General features: G+C 40.1%; 1 protein-coding gene and 1 non-coding gene across 2 annotated transcripts; both read right to left on the reverse strand.

The window, feature by feature from the left end:
- Positions 1-263: 263 nt before the first annotated feature.
- On the reverse strand, positions 264-1,313 carry LOC128102555 (olfactory receptor 5C1). The gene has a single exon (XM_052726424.1). The coding sequence runs from the start codon at positions 1,311-1,313 to the stop codon at positions 264-266; it is 1,050 nt and encodes a 349-aa protein (XP_052582384.1).
- Positions 1,314-23,123: 21,810 nt separating this feature from the next.
- On the reverse strand, positions 23,124-23,230 carry LOC128102799 (U6 spliceosomal RNA). Its single transcript, XR_008215547.1, has one exon. It is a non-coding gene; the product is annotated as a U6 spliceosomal RNA (small nuclear RNA).
- Positions 23,231-24,578: the final 1,348 nt, after the last annotated feature.

Below are 24,578 nucleotides of genomic sequence, written 5' to 3' on the forward strand. Positions count from 1 at the left end.
CACCGATGGAAACAAATCTCTGATGTTTCACCAGGTCATGTCTAGGAACTTAAGTGTTTTGAACACCAAGGAACATCCACAGCAACATTACCTCATCTTGGTGCTTTCTTTTGGTCTTGCTCTAGAATATTCTAGGTTTCTGCTTCCCTTTTGTATGTTTTCATTCCCCTCCCCTTTGATAGCCTCTTCAATAATGACAGGTGACATCCAAGTCTGAGGAACACCTATCTTTACCCACAGTGACAGAAAGAGTGTCTTCATTCCTAACCCACTTCCTGTGACCAATCACTGGTACTCCGTCCTGGACAGCAGAACCGATTCCAGGTACGCCGAAGGGCTTCCTTGACCTCCTTGTTTCTAAGGCTGTAGATGAGTGGGTTGAGAGCTGGAATGACGAGAGTGTAGAACACAGATGCCATTTTGTCAGTGTCCAGGGCATAGCTGGAGCTGGGACGCAGGTACATGAAAATAAGGGTCCCATACAGTATGGCCACAGCTGTGAGGTGAGAGCCACATGTGGAAGCTGCCCGCCGACGGCCCTCAGCTGACTGCATGCGGATCACAGCCCCAGCGATGAATCCATAAGACACAGCAATAGCCAATACCGTGGCTGTCTGGATAAAGCCACAGACAGCAAAAAGGAGGAGTTCATTGAGACTGGTGTCACTGCAGGAGATGGCCAGCATTGGAGGAATATCACAGAAGAAGCTGTTGACCTCCAGTGAGCTGCAGAAGCTCAGACGGAAGGTGAAGGTTGTATGTACAAAGGCACTCACTGCTCCACCCAGGCATGATGCCCCTAGTAAGGCCAGACATAGACGGGGTGACATAACTGTAGTATAGAGAAGAGGGTTCCCAATGGCTACATAGCGATCGTAGGCCATGACTGCTAACAGGCAGCACTCAGCATCAGCCAGCCCTGCAAAGACAAACATCTGGAGGGCACAGGCTACATAAGGGATGGTAGCATGGGACAGTAGGAGGTCAACTAGCATCTTGGGGCCGATGGCAGAGGAATAGAAAGCATCCAGCAGGGAGAGGTTGGCCAGGAAGAAGTACATGGGCGTGTGGAGCCTGGCATCCACACGAATGAGTAGCACCATGCCCACATTTCCCAGCAGGCTGACGAAGTAGATGGGCAGAAATATCAGGAAGAGGGTCACACGCAGGTCCCAACGATTTGTGATCCCCAAGAGGATGAATTCATCTGGTGTAACTCTGGACCACGTGAAGTTCTCTGAGCTTCTCCTGCTGGGTAGAGACTGAGAGTAGGGAAAGCAAGAGGGGGATGAGAGAAAGGCTGTGTCTGTCATAGAAGAGGAAGGATTGTATCCCAGGTTCTAGTCTTACTGGACAGAATTGCTCATGTAGCCTTTGACAAGCTGCGTAACCATCATACCCCATTCCAAACTCTGAGAAGTCACTGCAGCTCCATCTCCATGAAGGTAGAAGTCCTTCTGACTTCTCTGTCCTCAGCACTGAGAACACTGCCTGGCATGTAGCAAATGTCAATACCGTAAAATGTGTGGTGGTGAATAGGATGAAATATAGTGTAGAGGGATTGAAAATGTCACGACTCTATGTGCATTTTCTTCTCTAGTTCCTAGGGAGGAAAGGAGGCATGAGAATGGGCAGAAACTGTCTCCCTATTATGGCCTTTAAGTGTAATGGTGTTTGCTCCACCTATGATCTTGGGCTATAGGGCCCGAAGGAGGAGGTGCTGCTTGCTGTTGTATGTGACCTCTTAAAAGGAAAGGGAGAAAGGTCACAAGCCCCATCTCCCTGCTGCCTCCTGCTTGGTCTGATCAAACTGCCAGGTGGATTTGCTTCTGGTCAGATCAGAATATGACTTCAGCTGTCTATTCCGTTCTATATTCTTGAGTGTATTTCCTCAATTTACCCTAATAAATTTTCCTAATACTCCTTAACCAGACTCTTGTGGATTTTTTGCAATATTTAAGGTTTGTGGAGAGGAATTCTTTGCATTGGGAGTGGACAGGTGTCTTGGGAAGACAATGAGGTGTGGAAGGGACGAGGGTGGGACTGTTGGCTCTTTACTTTCCTGAGCCTTATTTTTCTTCTCTGTTTAATGAGGGGGAGTAGCAAGGACTGAGTAAGATAATGTGTGTGAAGCATCTCACACAGGTCCTGGAACAGAACAAGCTTTCATTGAACAGAATCAGATGCATCAGCTCAGTACAGGAATGAAACAGCTTTAAGGTAATAAAAAATAGTGAATTTCCCCCAGGGCAATGTTGCTTCATACACCTGTGTCTTTTCATTTATTTCCTTTATCTAGGACCCATGGACTCACTTCTTTGTGTATCTCCAGTGTGAAGACCTTTATGATTTACCCAAAGGAAACTGAACATCTCCTCATCTGTGCCTACTGCAGCATATATCCACCTTACTATCTCATCTATCTATCTATCTATCTATCTATCTATCTATCTATCTATCTATCTATCTATCAATCATCTATTATTTTGAGATAAGATCTTTCTACACATCCCTGGCTATGCTAGAACTCACTGTGTAGCCAGGCTGACCTTGATCTCACATGGATCTGCTTGTCACTGCCTTCCGAGTGCTGGGATTAAAGGTGTACACCACCACATGTGGCCTAAAAATATTTTTAAATTAAAGTAACTTTTAGATTTATTTTATTTGTAATTGCATATATATATATGAGTGTGTGTGTGTGGGTGTGTGCATGTGTGTGTCTGCCCAAAGAGGCTAGAGGCATCAGATTTCCTGGAACCTGATATGGGTGCTGGGAATTGAACTCAGGTCCACCGGAAGAGCAGTGCATGCTCTTAATGGCTGAACCATCTCTCAAGCCTCTGCTAAATTTTTTAGTATTTATTTTTATTTTATGTGCATTAGTGTTTTGCTTGCATGTATGCCTGTGAGGGTGTTGGATCCCCTGGAATTGGAGTTACAAACAGGTGTGAGCTGCCATGTGGGTGCTGGGAATTGAATTCAGGTCCTCTGGAAGAGCAGCCAGTGCTCTTATCTGCTGAATCATCTCTCCCCTACTAAAATTTTTTAAATGAGTAAATAACTGAGTACATTAAGGGGTGGAATGTGATGCGATGGTCTACACATTCATATTAGAAAGGTTTAGTCAACAATGGAACATAATAGAAGACTCAGAGATACACCCTAGATACTTAATTTTTGACAAAGGTATGAAAAATATGCACTGGAAAAAGAAAGTTTTATCACCAATGGTGCTGACAATACTAGGTCCACCTGTGTAGCTGTGTAAGGGTGAAATTATCCCCCTCCCCCTCCCTCTCACTCTGCAGGAAATCAATTAAAAGTAGATCAGATCCTTCATCTAAAACCAGAAATGCTGAAACTACTAAAGGAACACCCTAGGAAAACACTCTAGGACACAGGTATGACCAACAAATTTCTGAATTTAAATACAGTAGCACAGGAACCAGACCCGAGAACTGACAGATAAGATCACATGAAATTAAAAAACTTCTCCACAGCAAAATAACTAAACAGAATGGAGAGGCAGTCTACAGAATGGGAGAAACTCTTCACCAGCTATACTTCAGACAAGTGTCAATATCTAAGATATATAAAGAACCGTAAAATTAGGGTGTGGAGAGATGGCTCAGTGGGTCAGAGCACTGATTGATCTTTCAGAGGACCCAGGTTCAATTCCCAGTACCCACATGACAGTTCACACTGTTAAAAACTCCAGTTTCAGGGGATCCAAGGCCCTCTTCTGATCTTTAGGGGCACCAAGTACTCATGCACAGGCACATACCAGCAAAACACCCATATAAATAAAATAAGAGAAAATAAAGAGGGACTTGTTGGGACAAAGGAGTGAGAAGTATATAAGGGAGCAATGGGAGACGACTATAATCAAAATATCATTATATACATGTCAGAAATTATCAAATATAAATAAAAATTATTAAAAAATAATTATGGGTGGTAGTGGTGGTGCACTACTTTAATCCCAGCATTTGGGAGGAAGAGGCAGGCAGATCTCTGTGAGTTCAAGGCCAGCCTGATCTTCAGAGCAAGCTTCAGGATAGCCAGGGCCACACAGAGAAATTCTGTCTCAACAAAACAAAAATAAAACAAACAAACAAGCAAAGAACAAAAAAATTAAACATCAGGAAAAAAATCAAAACCAACAAATTACCTATCAGTAAATGGGCCAGTGATCTAAACAGACAGTTCACAAAATAAGGTATACAAATCAACATTAAACTTAAATATACCTTCAATATCTAGCATCAAAGAAATGCAAATTAAAATGACTTGGAGATTTCATCTCACTCTAGTCAGAATGGCCACTACTAACAAAATAAAGATAAATGTTGGCAAGATGCAGGGAAGAGAACCCCTAAGCGCTGCTGGTGGGAGTACAAACTAGTACAGCCGCTATGGAAAGCAGTGTGAAGCTTCTCAAAAAACGAAAACATAACTACTATCATAATCAGCGGAACCATTCCTGGACACTCAAAGGACTCAATATCCTATCCCAGAAATATTTGTGAGGTAGATTAGGCAATGAGAGGAGGAGGCTGCCATAGCTGAAAGACTGGCAGCCCTTCAGTGTTCCTGAGCATCATTCAGTCAAGGGTGCACTCTGAAAGGCTAGAGTCTGTGTGAATTTGGAAGAGGAGGTACCTTGTTGATGCCTGTGAATCACTGCAGAGCTCACTTCAGACCTTTCCCCACTTTTTTGCTCTCTGGGAGCCAGGCCACAGGTGAGATATTGCTCTTTTGTATCTGCCCCTTAAACTGTCCCCTTTCCTATAACTATCCATATGTCTCTGTACAGTGCAGTGTAAACAAAAGAACCCGGAAGCCCCAGCTTCTGCCCTCTAGACTTAGATCCACACCTGCTATGCTTGCACATCTGTGTTCATTGCTGATATTTTTACAGTAGCTAAGATGTGGAATCAGCTTAGATGCCCATCAAACAGATGAATGGATAATGAAAAATGTAACTGATAACGTTTTATTCTGCCATGAAGAAAATGACATTCTGTCACTTGCAGGAAAATGTAAGAAACTGTAGATATTATGTTTAGCAAAATAGCAATGAGACTCCAACCCCGTCCAGATATACATGTTGTCATGAATGAAGCCAACTGCTGATGGCCAACCCCTTGTACGTTTTGGTCTTTCCACATGAAAACCAAACATCACTCACCTTTACAAACTGAGGGGATGATTTGCTTCGGACATCTCTCCATTTCTCCATCTGTAAGATGGGGAAAATATTAGTAGAACTTTGAAGTTGATTTTTTTTTTTTGCCCCCTGAAACTCCTGTGCCCCATGTAACTTCTCAGTTTCAGGCAAAACAGGCTGATTACTACTCACATTTAGCAAAACATAATTCATTCTTCTCAGGAAATGAGGAGCACATCTTGAGCAAGGTTTATGAGGGATCCACTTTAGCTGAAGAAAGGCTTTGCCTTCATGTGTCTGACTCTCTACCTCTCTCAGCATTCACTGAGAACGGCCTGGGTGTCTGGATCAATGTTCTTTGGATTCTAGCTTTCTCTTCTCTTCCTGATATTCCTTAAGGATTTTCTTTAGCTGAGGTGGCTGTGGGTGGCACAGCAGGCATTCTAATCTAGCTTCTGCTGTAACAGCCTCAAGCCTTTCCTTCCTCTGTTTAGGACAATCTTAGCTGGAAAGTAAGAACATTGACAGCCTCCTTGTCTACCCCTCAGTACTGTCTCTCTGTGTCTTTCTTTAGTTTCTCATCTTCAGATTGAGTACTTTGGTTTAGGTCAGCGGTTCTACCTCTACTCTATGGTCTGGTGCCATTAGGACTTAGGTTGGAGCTTTGTCAAAAACTGATTGCTACAGACAGTGCTCAAAGGTTCTCAACAATTGTTCTAGAGTGAGGCTCAGAAGTCTGTAGCTGAAAAACTGAAAGTACTGGTCTTGATACAGAGCTGACTTGGACCTCCCTGGCAGCTCTCCTCAGCTATGAACATGCACAAGGGCCAATTGGAGGTCTCATTGAATGCAGTGTCTACCTCAGAAAGTCTGCAACCTGAGATTCTGAATTTCCAACCAAGTTGCAGAGGATGCTGCTGCTGCTGCTGGTGTGGGCACCATAGATACCCCAGTGATAAGGGGTGACATCTCAGGACTCCTGTTTTCTGGAGGGATCTTTGAACTCTTTCCTGCAAGCTCCCTTCTTTCTGTGAAACTCCTATATCCAGACCCCAGGGGACTCACAAATGCCTTTAAATCTGGAGAGGGCAAAATGACTGGCATTTCTCAATATGTAACATGTCCTTTCCTTAATTCAAACATTTTATTCTTTCCCAGCATGCAGACATTTAGTGTGTCTTGTCCCAGACAGCAGGGATGGTTAGTGGCTATAGGTTTGGGAACATACCAAGAAGCAGAGGTGTGCAGAGAGCTTTTGTAGTGGAGATACTTCAGCCTTTGAGGCAACAACGACAGAGGAAGGTAACAGGGTTGTGTTCCACCCAAGGAGTAGGAACAAGGGGCCTTAAAATCTTCCTGGCCCTGAGGGAGTGACCTATTTCTGTTTTCTTCCTGCCTTCTCCTTTCCACACTATGGTCTCAGAGTCTTTGGAGACCCTCGTCTCCATATCTTTGGGGATTCTGTGATAGCTGGTGGCTGGGGAATGCTAGGGATGACTCACTCTGCTTGACTTCTGGGGATATTGTAAAAGTTTGGTTGAGGGAGTCCCCAGGCTTCGATTGGGTCCCCTTGGTTCACTTTTACACATCTATACAATATACAAACATATATTTTAATGTGTTATTAATGATTACTACTATTTATTATGCTTTAAATTTTTGACTCCTTCTACACAAACTCATTTTTGTAGTTCTAATAAATTACATTGTTATTCATATTTGTAATGCCTCCTACATCCTTGTCTGCCTTTTATATCCATTCTTTTTGTTACAGAGCAAGCTCTGAGGCAGAGTTACTCCTTCCCTCTACATATCTGTTTCAGAGACAGGATCTTTCTATGTGTCTCAGTCTGACTGGAGTGAGATGGAATCTCAAGGCAGTTTTAATTTAAATTTTCCTAATGGCTAAGCATACTGAGCATCTTTCATACTCGCATTTCTTCTTAGAACTATCTATTCAATTCACTTGTTTATCTATTAGTTGGATGATTTTTCAGTGTTGAATTTGTTGATTTCTTTAGAGATTCTAGATATTGGTGTTTGGGTTGGATGTAGAGTTTGACAAGATTTTTCGTCCATCATGTAGGTATTTCTTCACTCTGCTGGTTGTTTCATTTGATGGGGAGAAGCTGTTAATGTCAAACCTCATTTATTGACTCTTGCTGTTATATCATGGATCACTGGGGTGTTTTCAGAAAGTGCTTGCTCAGCCTTGTATTTTGAAATGTTTTTACTGTCTTTTGCTTTAGCAGTTTTAGACTTCAGCACTTATAACAAGGTCTTTGATTCATTTTGAATTGAGTTTTGTACAGAACGAGAGGTAGGTACTAGATATCTGTTTTCCCCAGCACCAACTGTTGAGAAGGCTTAAGTTTTTTGACACCTTGGTTAAAAGTCAGGTGGCTTTGGCTATGTGGATTTATTTCTTGGTTCTTTATTATATTCTATTGCTCTATGTAAATATTTTTGTGCCAGTACCATGCTGTTTTTCTAACTATGACTCTAGAATATAATTTAAAATCAGCTATTGTGGCGCTTCCAGAATCTCTCTCTCTCTGCTATTTGGAATGTTTTATGTGTCTATATGAATTTTAAGATTTTCCTCCTGGTTCTGTGAAGAATGTCATTGAAATTTTGATGGAAATTGTATTGAGTTGGTGATTGCTTTGGTAAAGTAGACATTTTACAGTACTGATTCTGCTCATCTGTGTGAATGGGAGGTCTTTTCACCATTGGTGTATTCTCACCATTAACTGCTCTAATTTCCTCCTCCAGCATTCTGAAGTTCCCACTGTGGAGGCCTCTCACTCCCTTTGTTAGCTATGGTCTGAGGTATTTAGTTAGTTATTCTGAAGCTATTATGAATGGATCTTTAAAACTGAATTCTTTCTCAGAAAGTTCATTATTCATACATAGAAAAGCTACAAATTTTATATCTTAATTTTGTATTCTTCTATTTTAATAAAATGTTTTACACATCTAAGAATTTTCTTTTTGGTGTAAAGTCTTTAGTCTTTATTGGCATCAGTATATGGTAATAATTTAACCTTTTGAAACTCCTTTTATTTCTTTTTCTTTGTTTATTGCTTACCAAAAATTCAAATATTATATAGACTACAGTAGAAAGAATACTTTCCTGATTTTAGATGAAATAATTTGAATTTTTCCCATTAGTATAATGTTGGTTATAACCTTGCCATATATAACCTTTATTTTTATTTTTATTTTTTTATTTTTCTTTATTAAGAAATTTTCTACTCACTCCACATACTATCCATAACCCCCCTCCTCCATCTTCCCACCCCCAGCCCTCTTTCCCAAGCCACCCCACAACCCCACATCCCCCAAATTGAGGTCTCCCATAGAGAGTCAGCAGAGCCCAGTACACTGAGCCTAGGCAGGTTCAAGCCCCTTTCCACTGCACCAAGGCAGTGCAAGGTGTCACACCACAGGCACCGGATTCCAGAAGCCTGCCCATAGACCAGGGACAGATCCCAATCCCCCTGCCTTGGTGCCCCCCAAACAGTTTGAGTCAAACAACCGTCTTCTGTATCCAGAAGTCCTAGTCCAGTCCCACGGGGGCTCCACAGCTACCAGTCCACAGTTCATGGGCTTCCACTAGTGTGGCCAGTCATCTCTGTACATCATCCCATCATGATCTCGATGTCCCTTGCCTGCAGTATCTCTCCTCTCTATTGGTGAAATTATTAAGGTCACTCCACGTAGTTAAAAGGGAGGTTTATTAGTGGCGTAACTTACAAATGAAGGGATAGGTAGGTCGCAGGGTCTGGGGAAGGTGTGTCACAGTCTGGTGGTGTTCTCTGGAGAACTCTGCTTGGTCAACCTCCACGGTCCAGGGTCCAGGAACAGAGAGAGCAGTGCATCTGGATCTCGGGTCTTCAGGGCCCTCTCTTGGCCCCGCCTCGTAGGCGTGACAGTTACCAAAGCCTCAATGGGGGTTGGAACTTCCAGATCAAAGCTGGAATGGCTACCCACTACATCTCCCCCTTTTGTCTAAATAAGAAGGTTCTAACTTAATACAAGACTATATACAAAGGAATGGTTATCAAATATTGTCCAGGAGTAATGAGGGATAATGACCTAGATAAGTTGGAACTACAATCATTGCGAACAATATCAAGCAAGAAACACGTACTAAAATCCAGAGAAGTCTAGAGTGTAGGCAAATGGTATGTTACAAAGATCATTCCAAAAGGTGTCCTAACCTAAAGAACCTGAATCTAATTCTTAATATGCTCTATCTAAGATTATACACACACACACACACACACACACACACACACACACACACACACACACACACACACTAAGTTGTAACTATAACTGCTAGTCTTCAATCCCATCAAAGACCTGAGAAGGAATATAATGGTACCTGAGAAATGGAAGATGGATGTAAGCAACTTTTGGGAATCTTGCAAGAGACAGCTGGCAGCCTGGACAGTCACCTAATGTTTCTCAGCATTGTTGGTGCATTCAAATTGGCTGCAGGCCTAGAGTATCTGACAGACCATTTTCAGAAGCAGGAATTCTGAAAGACCATCTTACCCTGTCTTGGCAGAGTTCAGAAGTCATTTTCCTTGTGTCCTGCTTGTCCAGAAAGGACAGCATTCGTACTGTCAGCAGTTGAGGCAAGGGCAGTTCTTTGCCCTGTAGGCATTTCTGTGCCAAGAAGACAAACTTCCAAATGGAAATGTCTTAGAAGCCCAACATTCTCTCGGGATCAAAGTGGTGCAGCCAGGAGCAATTGTGTCTCACGTCAAAAGAATTCTAAGTTATTTAAATGCCATATTCTCTAGGTCTATGAAGTATTTGAAGATTACCTGTCCATCTGACCTATGTATCTGTAAATCTGGATAACCTAACTAACGTAACTATAGAGATGACAAGCATAGGTGACTATAAATCTATAAGTCTTATCTACCGAAATAACCTAAGGACTAAGGCTTCATGTAAACAAGGTAAACAGTCTATAAGCAAATGTATGGTAAAGAATGATGACTTCAAAATTGTGGCAGTACACAAGATATTATAACAGAGGTAGGAATATATAGTGCAATATGCAATATGACAATAATCTTAAATATATATTAATATGCAGAATATCCTAAATAGAAGTAGAACATACATAAAGTATGACAGATATAAATTTACATTTACATCAATATACAAATATTTCAAATAAGAGTAGAAATATATGTACATTATAACAAATATAGTTCTGTATTTGTATCAATATACAAATTATCTTAAACAGGAATATAAAAATAGTTTACATTTGTATCAACATATAAGAATCCATAACAGTGCAAATTACAGTGCAAATTATCTAAGGCTGCTATTTTACTAAATTTGTTTACTAGTATATACAATAATCTACCATAATATCTTATACCTATCTATTCCATGTGACAGTTACCAAAGCCTCAATGGGGGTTGGAACTTCCAGATCAAAGCTGGAATGGCTACCTACTACACCTCTCTCTCATCAATTGGATTCCCGGAGCTCAGTCTGGTGCCTGGCCGTGGATTTCTGCATTTGCCTCCATCTGTCACTGGACAAAGGCTCTATGATGACAGCTAAGTTATTTGCTAGGCTGGTCACCAGAGTAGACCAGTCCAGGCACCCTCTGGACCACTGCCAGCAGACCAAGGTGGGGTCAACCTTGTGGATTCCTGACAGCCGCTCCAGCACCTGCCTCTTCCTATTCCCATGATGTCCTCATCTATCATGGTATCTTCCTCCCTGCCCTCCCACTCTGTCCCTCTTCCATCTTGACCCTCCCATTTCCCTATGTTCTCTTCCCCTACTCCTCTCCCTCTGCCACCCCCCCCCCCACCACCCAGTTTACTCATGTAGATCTCATCCACTTTTTCACAGGATCATCCATGTGTCCCTTCTAGGATCTTTTCCTGTTAGCTAGCCTCTCTGGAGTTGTGGGTTGCAGTTTGGCCATCCCTTCCCTCCCATTTAGTATCCACTTATGAGTAAGTACATACTATGTTTGTCCTACTGAGTCTGGGTTACCTCACTCAAGATGATATTTTCTAGATCCATCCATTTGCCTGCAAATTTCATGATATCATTGTTTTTTACTGCTGAGTAGTACTCCATTGTGTGTATGTGCCACACTTTCTTTATCCGTTCTTCAGTTGAGGGACATCTAGGTTGTTTCCAGGTTCTTGCTATTATGAATAATGCTGATATGAACATAGTTGAGCATGTGTCCTTATGGTAAGATTGAGCATTCCTTGGGTATATGCCCAAGTGTGGTATAACTGGGTCTTGAGGAAGACGTATTCCCAATTTTCTGAGAAACCGCCATACTGATTTCCAGAGTGACTGTATAAGTTTGCATTCCCACCAACAGTGGAGGAGTATTCCCCTTTCTCCAATCCTCTCCAACATAAGCTGTCTTCAGTGTTTTTAATCTTAGCCATTTTGACAGGTGTAAGATGGTATCTCAGAGTTGTTTTGATTTGCATTTCTCTGATGACCAAGGATGTTGAGCAATTCCTTAAATGTCTTTCAGCCATTTGAGCTTCTTCTGTTGAGAATTCTCTGTTAAGCTCTGTAGCCCATTTTTTAATGGGATTGTTCAGTATTTTGATGTCTAGCTTTTTGAGTTCTTTATATATTTTGGAGATCAGCCCTCTGTCAGATGTGGGGTTGGTGAAGATCTTTTCCCATTCTGTAGGCTGTCATTTGGTCTTATTGACCATATCCTTTGCTCTACAAAAGCGTCTCAGTTTCAGGAAGTCCCATTTATTAATTGTTTCTCTCAGTGTCTGTGCTACTAGTGTTATATTTAGGAAATGGTCTCCTGTGCCAATTCATTCCAGACCACTTCCTACTTTCTTAAGAGAAAGTTCAGTGTAACTGGATTTATGTTAAGGTCTTTGATCCACTTGGACTTGAGTTTTGTGCATGGTGACAGACATGGATCTATTAGCAATCTTCTGCATGTTGACATCCAGTTATGCCAGCACCATTTGTTGAAGACGCTTTCTTTTTTCCATTGTACAGTTTTGGCTTCTTTGTTGAAAATCATATGTTCATAGGTGTGTGAATTAATATCAGGGTCTTCAATTCGATTCCATTGATCCACATGTCGGCTTTAATGCCAGTACAATGCTGTTTTTATTACTATAGGTCTATAGTAGAGCTTGAGATCAGGGATCATGATGCCTCCAGAGGTTGTGTTATTGTATAGGATTCTTTTGGCTATCCTGGTTTTTTTGTTTTTCCATATGAAGTTGAGTATTATTCTTTCCAAGTCTGTGAAGAATTGTGTTGGTATTTTGATGGGGATTGCATTGAATCTGTAGATTGCTTTTGGTAAGATTGCCATTTTTACTATGTTGATTCTACCTATCCACGAGCATAGGAGATCGCTCCATTTTCTGATATCTTCTTCAATTTCTTTCTTCAGAGACTTAAAGTTCTTATCATATAGGTCTTTCACTTGCTTAGTTAGAGTTACCCCAAGGTATTTTATATTGTTTGTGGCTATTGTAAAGGGTGATGTTTCTCTGATTTCTTTCTCAGCCCCTTTTTCATTTGTATATAGGAGGGCTACTGATTTTTTTGAGTTAATCTTGTATCCTGCCACCTTACTGAAGGAGTTTATCAGCTGTAGGAGTTCCCTGGTAGAATTTTTGGGGTCACTTATGTATACTATCATATCATCTGCAAATAATGAAAGTTTGACTTCTTCCTTTCCAATTTTTATCCCCTTGATCTCCTTTTGTTGTCTTATTGCTCTAGCTAGAACTTCAAGTACTATATTGAATAGATATGGGGAGAGTGGACAGCCTTGTCTTGTTCCTAATTTTAGTGGAATCGCTTTGAGTTTCTCTCCATTTAATTTGATGTTGGCTGTCGGTTTGCTGTAAATTGCCTTTATTATTTTTAGGTATGTTCCTTGTATTCCGATCTCTTTAGAATCTTTATCATGAAGGGGTGTTGGATTTTGTCAAAGGCCTTTTCAGCATCCAATGAGATGATCATGTGGTTTTTTTCTTTCAGTTTGTTTATATGATGTATTACATTGACAGATTTTCATATGTTGAACCACCCTTGCATCCCTGGGATGAAGCCTACTTGGTCATGGTGAATGATTTTTTTTTTGATGTGTTCCTGGACTCGGTTAGCCAGTATTTTATTGAGTATTTTTGCATCAATGTTCATGAGGGAGATTGGTCTGTAATTCTCTTTCTTTGTTGCATCTTTGTGTGGTTTGGGTATCAGGGTAATTGTAGCCTCATAAAAAGAATTTGGTAATGTTCCTTCTGTTTCTATTGTGTGGAACAATTTGAAGAGTATTGCTATTAGCTCTTCTTTGAAAATCTGGTAGAATTCTGTGCTGAAACCATCTGGTCTTTGGCTTTTTTTGGTTGGGAGACTTTTAATGACTGTTTCTATTTCCTTAGGGGTTATTGGTCTATTTAAATAGCTTATCTGGTCTTGATTTAACTTAGGTATGGAGTACCTATCCAGAAAATCATCCATTTCTTTCAGATTTTCCAATTTTGTGGAATATGGTGATATTTTATTTGTATTAAAATGTTATTTGTATGTTAATAAATAAAGTTGCCCGGGGGTCAGAGCTATTAGCAAGCCATAGGAAAGCAGGGCAGTGGTGGCATACACTTGTAATCCCAGCACTTGGTAGGTAGAGCTGGGTAAGTCTCTCTGTGTTCAAGGATACAGCCATTATTGGATACACATGCCTTTAATCTCAATACCAATCATGGAAAACCTGGAGGCCTATACAGACAGGCCGTGAGGAGGCGGTCATGTGGTTGGGTTTACAACCAATGAGAAGGCAGGACAGGAACTCTATATAAAGACTTTAACACAGGGGTAGCTCTGGTTCAGAGAGGTAGGACCACTGCAGGAGGAAGGGTAAGGTTTTAGCTCTTAGCTCTGACCTCTTGGCTTTCTTCTTTGCATTGGTTCTGTGTTTCTTATTTAATAAGAAGGTTGGTTACATCTACATTTGGCACCCAACGTGACAAGAATCCATTAAAAACCACTTGGCTTGGCTTGGCGGCAGGTCCGGTTTCTGGCCTGGGTGGCCCGGCTGCCTAGCTCGGGCCCAGGCCTGACTGACCCGCAGCTGGAGCTACTTGCAACTGCTACAAACAACTCAAGCCTATCCTGCGGAATAGAGCCCCTGCTGGTAAAGCCAAGGCTTGACTGGGCTCAAGCCGCTATGCTTTCTCTCTCTCTCTCTCTCTCTCTCTCTCTCTCTCTCTCTCTCTCTGGATTCATACCTCGAACACCAGGTGGCTGTTTTGAAATTCCCTGGGATTCTACTGTTCTACTCAGACTTGGTAAGTCAATTAACATATCTATTTAAAAGAGAATTTTTTCTACATTAAAAAAATGGGCTTTATGTGCACATTGGAAGAAAATTGGGCTTTGTTTGAAATTTTAGGCACTCTGACAATGGAACAACTATATGAAAAGATTAATATTGATCGAATTATCCAGTTTATTACTTTTCTTATCCTCATTTTACTATTTAAAAAGATAGTCAACTTAAGTGCCAGGATAACAGTCTTAGAAAAACCCGTTAAACTGGTAAAAATGAATTATAGAGAAATTCAAATTCAGACAGAAGAAATAAATAGTGAAGTTGTTTCAAAATTGGATCATAAGGTTACAGAAAGAAAGCCAGTTTTCACACAATCACCCTTAATTTATCCGGTAGCCGTACAGCAGCTACCTGATGAAGAGAATGAACAGAATACTTGGGTTCCAGTTAAAATGTTAGACTTATGGCCAAACACCCTAATTGTTGTGCTAGAAACCTCATCCAACTACTGAGGGATCTGGATGCAGAGATCCATGACTAGGCCCTGGGTGGATCTCTGGGAGTCCAATTAACGAGAATGAGGAGGGTTTATATGAGCGAGAATTGTTGAGACCAAGGTTGGATAAAGCACAGGGACAAATAGCCAAATGAATGGAAACACATGAACTATGAACCAATGCCTGAGGGGTCCCCACTGGATCAGGCCCTCCGAATGGGTGAGACAGTTGATTGGCTTGATCTGTTTGGGAGGCATCCAGGCAGTGGGACCAGATCTTGTGCTCATTGCATGAGTTGGCTGTTTGAAACCTGGGGCCTATGCAGGATTGTTTGGCTCGGCCTGGGAGGAGGGGACTAGACCTACCTGGACTGAGTCTACCAGGTTGACCTCAGTCTGTGGGGAAGGCTTTGCCCTGGAGGAGATGGGAATGGGGGGGGGCGTTGGGGGGAAGGTGAGGGGGACGGGAGGGGGGAGAACAAGGGAATCCATGACCGATATGTAGAACTGAATTGTATTGCAAAATAAATTAAAATAAATTAAAAAAAATGTTAGACTTATGAAGATTTAAGGAGGCAATAGCATTTATGGCATGCACTCCCCATATGTAAAGCAAATGTTAAACACCTGGTCAACTTGTAATAGGATTCTACCAAAGGACTGGCGGGAATTGGCACAGGCTGTTCTTGAACCTGGACAAAATCTCCAGTGGAAAATGTGGTTCAATTATGAGGCTAAAAATATAGAAAAACAATGGAGGGATAATGGAATACAAGTCTGCCAGGATCAGCTTATTGGAGAAGGCCAATATGCTTCAGTACAAACACAATGTTCATATGATGCCCAAACCCTAGTTCTATGTCGAACGGCAGCTTTGAATGCATGGGACAGAGTTGAAGAACCAGGAAAAAAAACTGAGTCATTTACAAAGGTTATACAGGGCCCAAAAGAATCTTTCACAGATTTCTTACAAAGATTGACTTCAGCAGTACAAAAAATGGTCCCGAATTCAGAGGCTAGTCAGATAATAATTGAATCTTTAGCCTTTGAGAATGCAAATGCAGCATGCAAAAGAATAATCAGGCTGTTAAAGGCAAGATCTGCACCTTTGGAAGATTGGATTAGAGATACAGTTAATGTTGAGGCTTATGACCATGATGATATGTGGGTAGGAAAAGCAATTTCAAAAGGTTTGAGCAATGTTAAATGTTTTGGATGTGGAAAGCAAGGACATTTGAAAAGGGATTGTAAACAGGTCGTTCCTAGAAATAATGTTTCTTCAAGGAACACTGGCAACAGAATGCCCCTTCCTTCTGGAGTATGCAGAAGGTGTGGTAAGGGAAAACACTGGACCAACGAATGTAGATCAACAAGGGACAGACAGGGTAATCCTCTGCCTGGAGCTTCGGGAAACTCCCAGAGGGGCCTCAGGCAGGCCCCCACAGTAAATCCAGTTCAAACCTTTCCTGCAGTTGTAGAGGAAACCCCTACTCAAAGCAACTAAATAACTAAATGTCTATTGGAATAAATCATGTTAGTCGAGATGATGAAACAGAGAAAATAGCAAATTCAGGAAAAAACATAAAGAAAATTTTTCGGCAAACTTCTATTAATGAACAAAGACCAAAACTAACAATAAAAATAAATGGTGTTTTGTTGTCTGGTCTGGAAGACACAGGTGCTGACATTACCATAATTGCACCAGAATTTTGGCATCCAACTTGGCCTCTTCAGGAGGTAAACGTTCAACTGTTAGGAATTGGGACATTATCTCGAGTGAAACAAAGTGCAAGATGGCTTGAATGTATAGGTCCAGAAGGACAGAAAGGAAAATTAAAACCATATATGGCTAACATAGCTATGAAGCTGTGGCATTGAGACTTGTTACAACAATGGAATACTCAGATTAATATCCCTCCAATCTCAGAAACAAATCATAAATTAGTACATGTTTCTGAGAGAAATATTAAAAGATATTATTCTAATGAGTGCTCACCAGCCATCCATGTCATACAAGAACAGGGCACAACAACTGATAATTTTCCAAAAACATCAACAGCTCTACCTTTAAAATGGTCAACAGACAAGCCTGTATGGGTTCAGCAATGGCCTTTAGCAACAGAGAAACTCCAAGCTTTACAAGAGCTGGTGGAAGAACAGTTAAATGCTCATCATATTGAAGAATCAACCAGCCCTTAGAATTCTCCTGTATTTGTTATTAAAAAGAAATCTGGTAAATGGAGAATAGTAACAGACCTTAGAGCAATTAACAAAGTAATTCAGCCAATGGGCTCTTTACAATCTGGAATTCCTTTGCCTACTCTGTTACTAAAAGGATGGCCTCTCATAGTTATTGATTTAAAAGACTGTTTCTTTTCAATACCCTCACAAGAAAAAGACAGAGAAAGATTTGCTTTCACAGTGCCTACTTATAATAATTCTCAACCGGTTAAAAGATTTCAATGGAGGGTTCTCCCACAGGGAATGTTGAATAGCCCAACTTTGTGCCAATATTTTGTAAAACAGCCATTAGAAGTGGTACGTAAAAAATTTCCTAAATCTATAATTTATCATTATATGGATGATATTTTATTAGCTGACTCAAATGCAGATACTTTAGAAAGAATGTTTGAAGAAGTAAAGAAAATTTTGCCTTGCTGGGGATTACAAATTGCTCCTGAAAAGATACAAAGAGGAGATTCTATTAATTATTTAGGATATAAAATAGAACTTCAAAAAATTAGACCTCAAAAGGTGCAAATTAGGAGAGATCGACTACAGACTCTTAATGACTTTCAAAGATTATTTGGAGACATTTCTCATCTAAATGAGATAAATGGGGTAAAAAATGATGAACTAAATAATTTGTTTAAAACCTTAGAAGGTGACAAGGACTTAAATAGTCCAAGAGAATTATCACCTGAAGCTGAGAAAGAATTGGCCTTGGTAGAAAAGAAAGTACATGAAGGGCACGTAGATCATATTGATCTAAAGCTGGATTGAATTTTGGTTATTTTACCTTCTAGGCATTCCCCAACAGGAATATTAATGCAAAGGGAAGATATTATATTGGAATGGATATTTTTACCAAATAAACCAAATAAAATATTAAAAACTTATGTGGAAAAAATCTCTGACTTGATTTGGAAAGGAAAATTGAGACTTCGTCAATTAGCAGGAATAGACCCAGCAGAAATTGTCGTACCTTTAACTAAGGAGGACATTGAAAAATTATGGATAGAAAATGAAGCTTGGCAAAAAGCTTGCAGTAATTTTTTGGGAGAAATTAACAGCAAATATCCCAAAAGCAATAGAATTGATCTTATAAAGAGAGCTGATTGGATCTTGCCTCGAATTGTGAGGAAAAAACCCATATCTGGAGTTCGTACATTTTATACAGATGCCAACAAACAAGGAAAGGCAGGTTACAAATCAGAAAATTTAAGTAAAGTGGTTCAAAGTCCTTATAATTCAGTTCAAAAATCAGAATTGTATGCTATTCTGTTGGTATTAATGGATTTTTCAGAACCTCTCAATGTAGTAACTGACTCTCAGTATGCTGAAAGAGTAGTATTACATATTGAGACTGCAGAATTTATCCACGATGCTTCAGAATTAACTTCATTATTTATTCAATTACAAGACACAATCAGAAAAAGGAGTCATCCTTTATATATAACTCACATCCGATCCCATACTGGTCTGCCAGGCCCTCTAGCGCAAGGCAATGATGAGATTGATAAATTATTGATAGGAAATGTGCTGGAGGCCTCAGAATTTCATAAAAAACATCATGTAAATAGTAAAGGTTTAAAAAAGGATTTTTCTATAACCTGGCAACAAGTCAAAGAAATAGTAAAGAAATGTCCTACTTGTTCCTTCTACAATCAAACACCATTACCAGCAGGATGTAACCCAAAGGGTACTCAGAGGAATGAAATCTGGCAGATGGATGTGTTTCACTTTGCAGAATTTGGAAAATTGAAATATGTACACCACACTATCGATACTTATTCAGGATTTCAATGGGCAACTGCTTTGAGTTCTGAAAAAACTGATTCTGTAATCACTCATTTGCTAGAAGTTATGGCCATTATGGGTATACCTGCACAAATCAAAACTGATAATGCTCCATCATATGTCTCTGTTAAAATGAAACAGTTTTTTGCTTATTATAATATAAACCATATTACAGGTATATCACATAATCCTACAGGTCAAGCAGTTATAGAAAGATCAAACAGAACTCTAAAGGATATGCTAAATAAACAAAAAGGAGTAACAAAACCCCCCAGAAATAGACTACATAATGCTCTATTAACTTTGAATTTTCTCAATGCCAATGAGAAAGACATTGGATAATATGCAGAGAGACATTGGATAATAGAAAAAACTACAGAATTAAATCAACCTATATACTTTAAGGATGTGCTGACCTCAGAATGGAAACCAGGATATGTGTTACATTGGAGACGAGGTTTTGCTTTTGTTTCTACAGGAGAAGATAAGCTGTGGGTACCATTAAAATTGATAAAGGTTCGATTTGAACAAGAGAGACCTCTTAGAGGAGGTGATAGTTCATCAACTATCATGAACATCCAATTTAAACTAACTTACACCAGTAACACATGCCTTTTCATTTAATCAGATAATAACTTGCCAAAAAGGAACATCCCAAAAAAACCTTGGGGAAAGGTTTTTGTTTTTGTCTTTTAGGAGAATGAAGGTTAAGGAATTTGAAGAACACTGGACAAATGACAAACTGAAGAAAAGGGACAAATCATCTATCCTAAGAAACAGAGTGAAATGGCGTATGGGTATGTTATCTAAAAAAATTTTATGTCTTCCTAAATGTTTGTTTCTGCTTTTCTTTAAAGATTTAACACTATTTAACTTCTAATAGTCCCAGTTCAATTAAAATTTAAAGCTAACTTTGGAGTTGGAGAATGGCTCTCTCCTTCTTTAAACTCAAGCATGTTGTTATGAGGAAAATGCAAACTCCCTGTATCATGCCAGAAGAAAAGAGCCATCTTCTGCTATGGGACAGGAGAAAAGCCAAATTATTTAAGGGACTATTCTATTACTAATCTCAACTCTTTGATTCTATTCTGATTCTTTAAACTTTTCTTAAAGTATGAATTTTATATCAAAATTTACAAGATTAATATATATATATATATATACATTTTAAACTTTGTTAAGATATAAATGGTCATATAGAGTACTAACTAATTCTAAAAAGTCACATATATAGTCTTTGTGTTCGAGTCTCTTATTAGTTTTTTTTTCAGGAAATCACGGTCAGGCCTAACATCAACTGAAGTCTCCAGTAAGAAGATGGGGCCTCACAACAACAACAATTCCACATGGACAATAATAACATCACTAAGCTGACAAACATCATCTACAGATCAGCTTTGAACTAGAAAGTGCTCAGAGCAATTTTGAGAGAGCTAGCTGAAATGATCCAGTCTCAAAGACTACTTGAATAAGGATTTGAGATAAACCCTGAACTTTGGCATTATACACAGACTGGATAACGAAGGATATAGTGACCTTTCCTAGAATTTGACAATTAACCTAAAATTTTTCTTTCAGGATAAAGATACCTTCGCCCATACCCAGCAGGAAGCAATTTCAAGAATACAACGCCCACATTCCCAAAGAGGTGGTGTGGGGCGGTTGGTTTTTTGGTCTTTTAATGGGTTTTGGGTCTGGGATAATTTTCATTGATTAGGGGGATTGGTTACAAGTTATTGTCAAGGGTGAGGAAAAGGGCTAAGCAAAGGAGATTAGATTTAAGGTTCTTATTTAAAAAAAAGAAAGAAAAGAAAAGAAAAATGTAAATACTTTACATTGGATTGGATTGTTTTATATTGTATACAAATTATATATATTGAAATTGATATTGTTAGAAAATGTTATATGTATATTCCTTTTTTTCATTTTGCAATACAATTCAGTTCTACATATCAGCCACGGATTCCCTTGTTCTCCCCCCTCCCGTCCCCCTCACCTTCCCCCCAGCCCTCCCCCATTCCCGTCTCCTCCAGGGCAAAGCCTTCCCCACAGACTGAGATCAACCTGGGAGACTCAGTCCAGGTAGGTCCAGTCCCCTCCTCCCAGTCTGAGCCAAGCAATCCTGCATAGGCCCCAGGTTTCAAACAGCCAACTCATGCAATGAGCACAGGACCCAGTCCCACTGCCTGGATGTCTCCCAAACAGCTCAAGCCAATCAACTGTCTCACCCATTCAGAGGGCCTGATCCAGTGGGGACCCCTCAGCCATTGGTTCATAGTTCATGTGTTTCCATTCATTTGGCTATTTGTCCCTGTGCTTTATCCAACCTTGGTCTCAACAATTCTCGCTCATATAAACCCTCCTCATTCTCGCTAATTGGACTCCCAGAGATCCACCCGGGGCCTAGTCATGGATCTCTGCATCCAGATCCCTCAGTCATTGGATGGGGTTTCTATCACGACAATTAGGGTGTTTGGCCATCCATCACCAGAGTAGGTCAGTTTGGGCTGTCTCTTGACCATTGCCAGCAGTCTGTTGTGTGGGTATCTTTGTGGATTTCTGTGGGCCTCTCTAGCACTTTGCTTCTTCCTATTCTCATGTGGTCTTCATTTACTCCTATTCCTTGTTCTCCCTCTCTGTTGTTGATCCAGCTGGGATCTCCCGCTCCCCCAAGCTCTCTTTCCCTCGACCCTCGCCTTTCACTACCCCCACTCATGTCCAGGCTGTTCATGTAGATCTCATTCCATTTCTCTGTCATTGGGCGATCCCCATGTCTTTCTTGGGGCCCTGTTTTCCAGGTAGCCTCCCTGGTGATGTGAGTAGCAGTCCAGTCATCCTTGTTCCACATCTAGTATCCTGCTATGAGTGAGTACATACCATGTTTGTCTTTCTGAGTCTGGGTTACCTCACTCAGGATGATTTTTTCTAGATCCATCCATTTGTCTGCAAACCTCATGATGTCATTGTTTTTCTCTGCTGAGTAGTATTCCATTGTGTATATGTACCACATTTTGTTTATCCATTCTTCAGTTGAAGGGCATCTAGGTTGTTCCCAGGTTCTGGCTATTACAAACAATGCTGATATGAACATAGCTGAACAAGTGCTCTTATGGTGTGGTTGAGCATTCCTTGGGTATATGCCCAAGAGTGGTATAGCTGGATCTTGGGGGAGATGGATTCCCAATTTTCTAAGAAAGCGCCATATTGATTTCCAAAGTGGTTGTATAAGCTTGCATTCCCACCAGCAGTGGAGGAGAGTTCCCCTAGCTCCACATCCTCTCCAGCATAAGGTGTCTTCAGTGTTTTTGATCTTAGCCATTCTGATAGGCATAAGGTGGTATCTCAGAGTTGTTTTGATTTGCATTTCCCTGATGATTAGGGATGTTGAGCAATTCCTTAAATGTCTTTCAGCCATTTGAGTTTCCTCTGTTGAGAATTCTCTGTTTAGTTCTATAGCCCATTTCTTTTTTTTTTTTTTTTCTGGAGCTGAGGACCGAACCCAGGGCCTTGCGCTTGCTAGGCAAGCGCTCTACCACTGAGCTAAATCCCCAACCCTAGCCCATTTCTTAATTGGACTGTTGGGCATTTTGATGTCTAATTTCTTGAGTTCCTTATATATTCTGGATATCAGTCCTCTGTCAGATGTGGGGTTGGTGAAGATCTTTTCCCATTCTGTAGGCTGTCACTTTGCCTTGTTGACTGTATCCTTTGCTCTACAAAAGCTTCTCAGTTTCAAGAGGTCCCATTGATTGATTGTTTCTCTCAGAGTCTGTGCTACTGGTGTTCTATTTAGGAAGTGGTCTCCTATGCCAATGCGTTCAAGACTACTTCCTACTTTCTCTTCTAGCAGGTTCAAAGTAGCTGGATTTATATTGAGGTCCTTGATCCACTTGGACTTAAGTTTTGTGCACGGTGATAGATATGGATGTATTTGCAACCTTCTACATGTTGATATCCAGTTTTGCCAGCACCATTTGTTGAAGATGCTTTCTTTTTTCCATTGTGCACTTTTGGCTTCTTTGTCAAAAATTATATGTTCATAGGTGTGCGGATTAATGTCAGGGTCTTCAATTCGATTCCATTGGTCCACATGAAAAATATGGAATGCTTCACGAATTTGCGTGTCATCCTTGCGCAGGGGCCATGCTAATCTTCTCCGTATCGTTCCAATTTTGGTATATGTGCTGCCGAAGCGAGCACTATATGTATATTTCTAATTGTACCATTCATCTAACAATGTAATGCAATTTTCTGATCCTTGAATGTTATTACCAACTATTAGGATATAAAGAAATGAAAGTTAGTAGTTAGACATTATAATAGAACTTGTAGTTATATTAGGTATGTTTTCAAGATTGAGTAGATATATTTCAGATAGACAGGTTTTCTTCAAACCCTTCAGAGATCTACAGAATATGGCATTTAAAATGTTTTAATAACAGAAAATTTTTCTTTTTTGTTATGACTATGAGACATGTTGGCTCCTGGCAGTACCAATCTACTTCAGAGAAAATATGGGCATTGAAAAAACTGCAATTGGAGTTAACTTTCATTGTGGCAAAATTTAGCCACTGGACAACAAAGTATCCTCAAATCAACTGCTGACAAACAGGACAGACAGGACACGAAACAAAGGACTACTGATTCTTGTAAAAACAAGTGTGGTTATGGCTTTATCAAAAGGCATCTTCTGAGTCCAGGACAATATGGCACCATCCCTAAAGTGATCTTCACAATCCAGGAAAGGTACAGTGCCCTTTTCTTCGAAGGCAGCTTAACAGGCAGTGGGCCGATGGCTTCTGATGTGCAATGGGAAGGTAGTTGAAGCAGTTATTTTTGAAGAGTAATTAAGCTCACACCTCTCAACAGTAGAATGACATTTAATAGAGGGATGTGGAGAAGAACGGGATGCTGAAATGAAGCCACATACACACATAGCCAAGAAGAATGGACAGCTGAATTCAAAAAACATCAACAATTTCCAGAATTTAAAATCCTGAATCATGACACGACATTAGTGGAATTCAGGTGTTTCTGGTATATAGACTGTTCTCACCCAATGTGAGGTTGAACTGTTGACCTTGTGTACATCCTACTTCACAAATGAGTCTGTCAGATACGTTAAGCCTATAGGCTGAAGATGATGCTCCAACACTGCGGAGAAACCTCAGATGATTGTCCAGGCAGCTGGCTGTTTCTGTCAACTCACAATTTTTTGGAAGTTGCTTGCATATACTTCCTGTTTTTATTTTTTTGTTAGCTAATATTACTTCCTTCTTGGGTCTCTGAGGGAGTTGAAGATTAGTTAGTTATAGCTGAAGATTAATTAGGATAGAAAGTGAATTAGATACAATAGGATAGATAATGGAATTATTTTCTCTGAATTTGTCAAATACAAATGAACTAGACATTGTTTAGGTATTTATTACTTGTATATATTGTATATAGTTATCATACTTTTTATATAGTTTTTCTTATATTAGTTATAAGCTTTTTCTTTTTTTTATTAAAATAGAAAAGGGGAAATGTGGTGATATTTTATTTGTAT

Source organism: Peromyscus californicus, unplaced genomic scaffold (assembly GCF_007827085.1).
Source record: "Peromyscus californicus insignis strain IS unplaced genomic scaffold, ASM782708v3 Scaffold_7__1_contigs__length_154581171, whole genome shotgun sequence".
Taxonomy (NCBI): domain Eukaryota; kingdom Metazoa; phylum Chordata; class Mammalia; order Rodentia; family Cricetidae; genus Peromyscus; species Peromyscus californicus.

What these genes read in the sequence shown, in the direction of transcription:
- LOC128102555 (XM_052726424.1), bottom strand. Translation starts at nt 1,313, where the DNA reads ATGACAGACACAGCCTTTCTCTCATCCCCCTCTTGCTTTCCCTACTCT.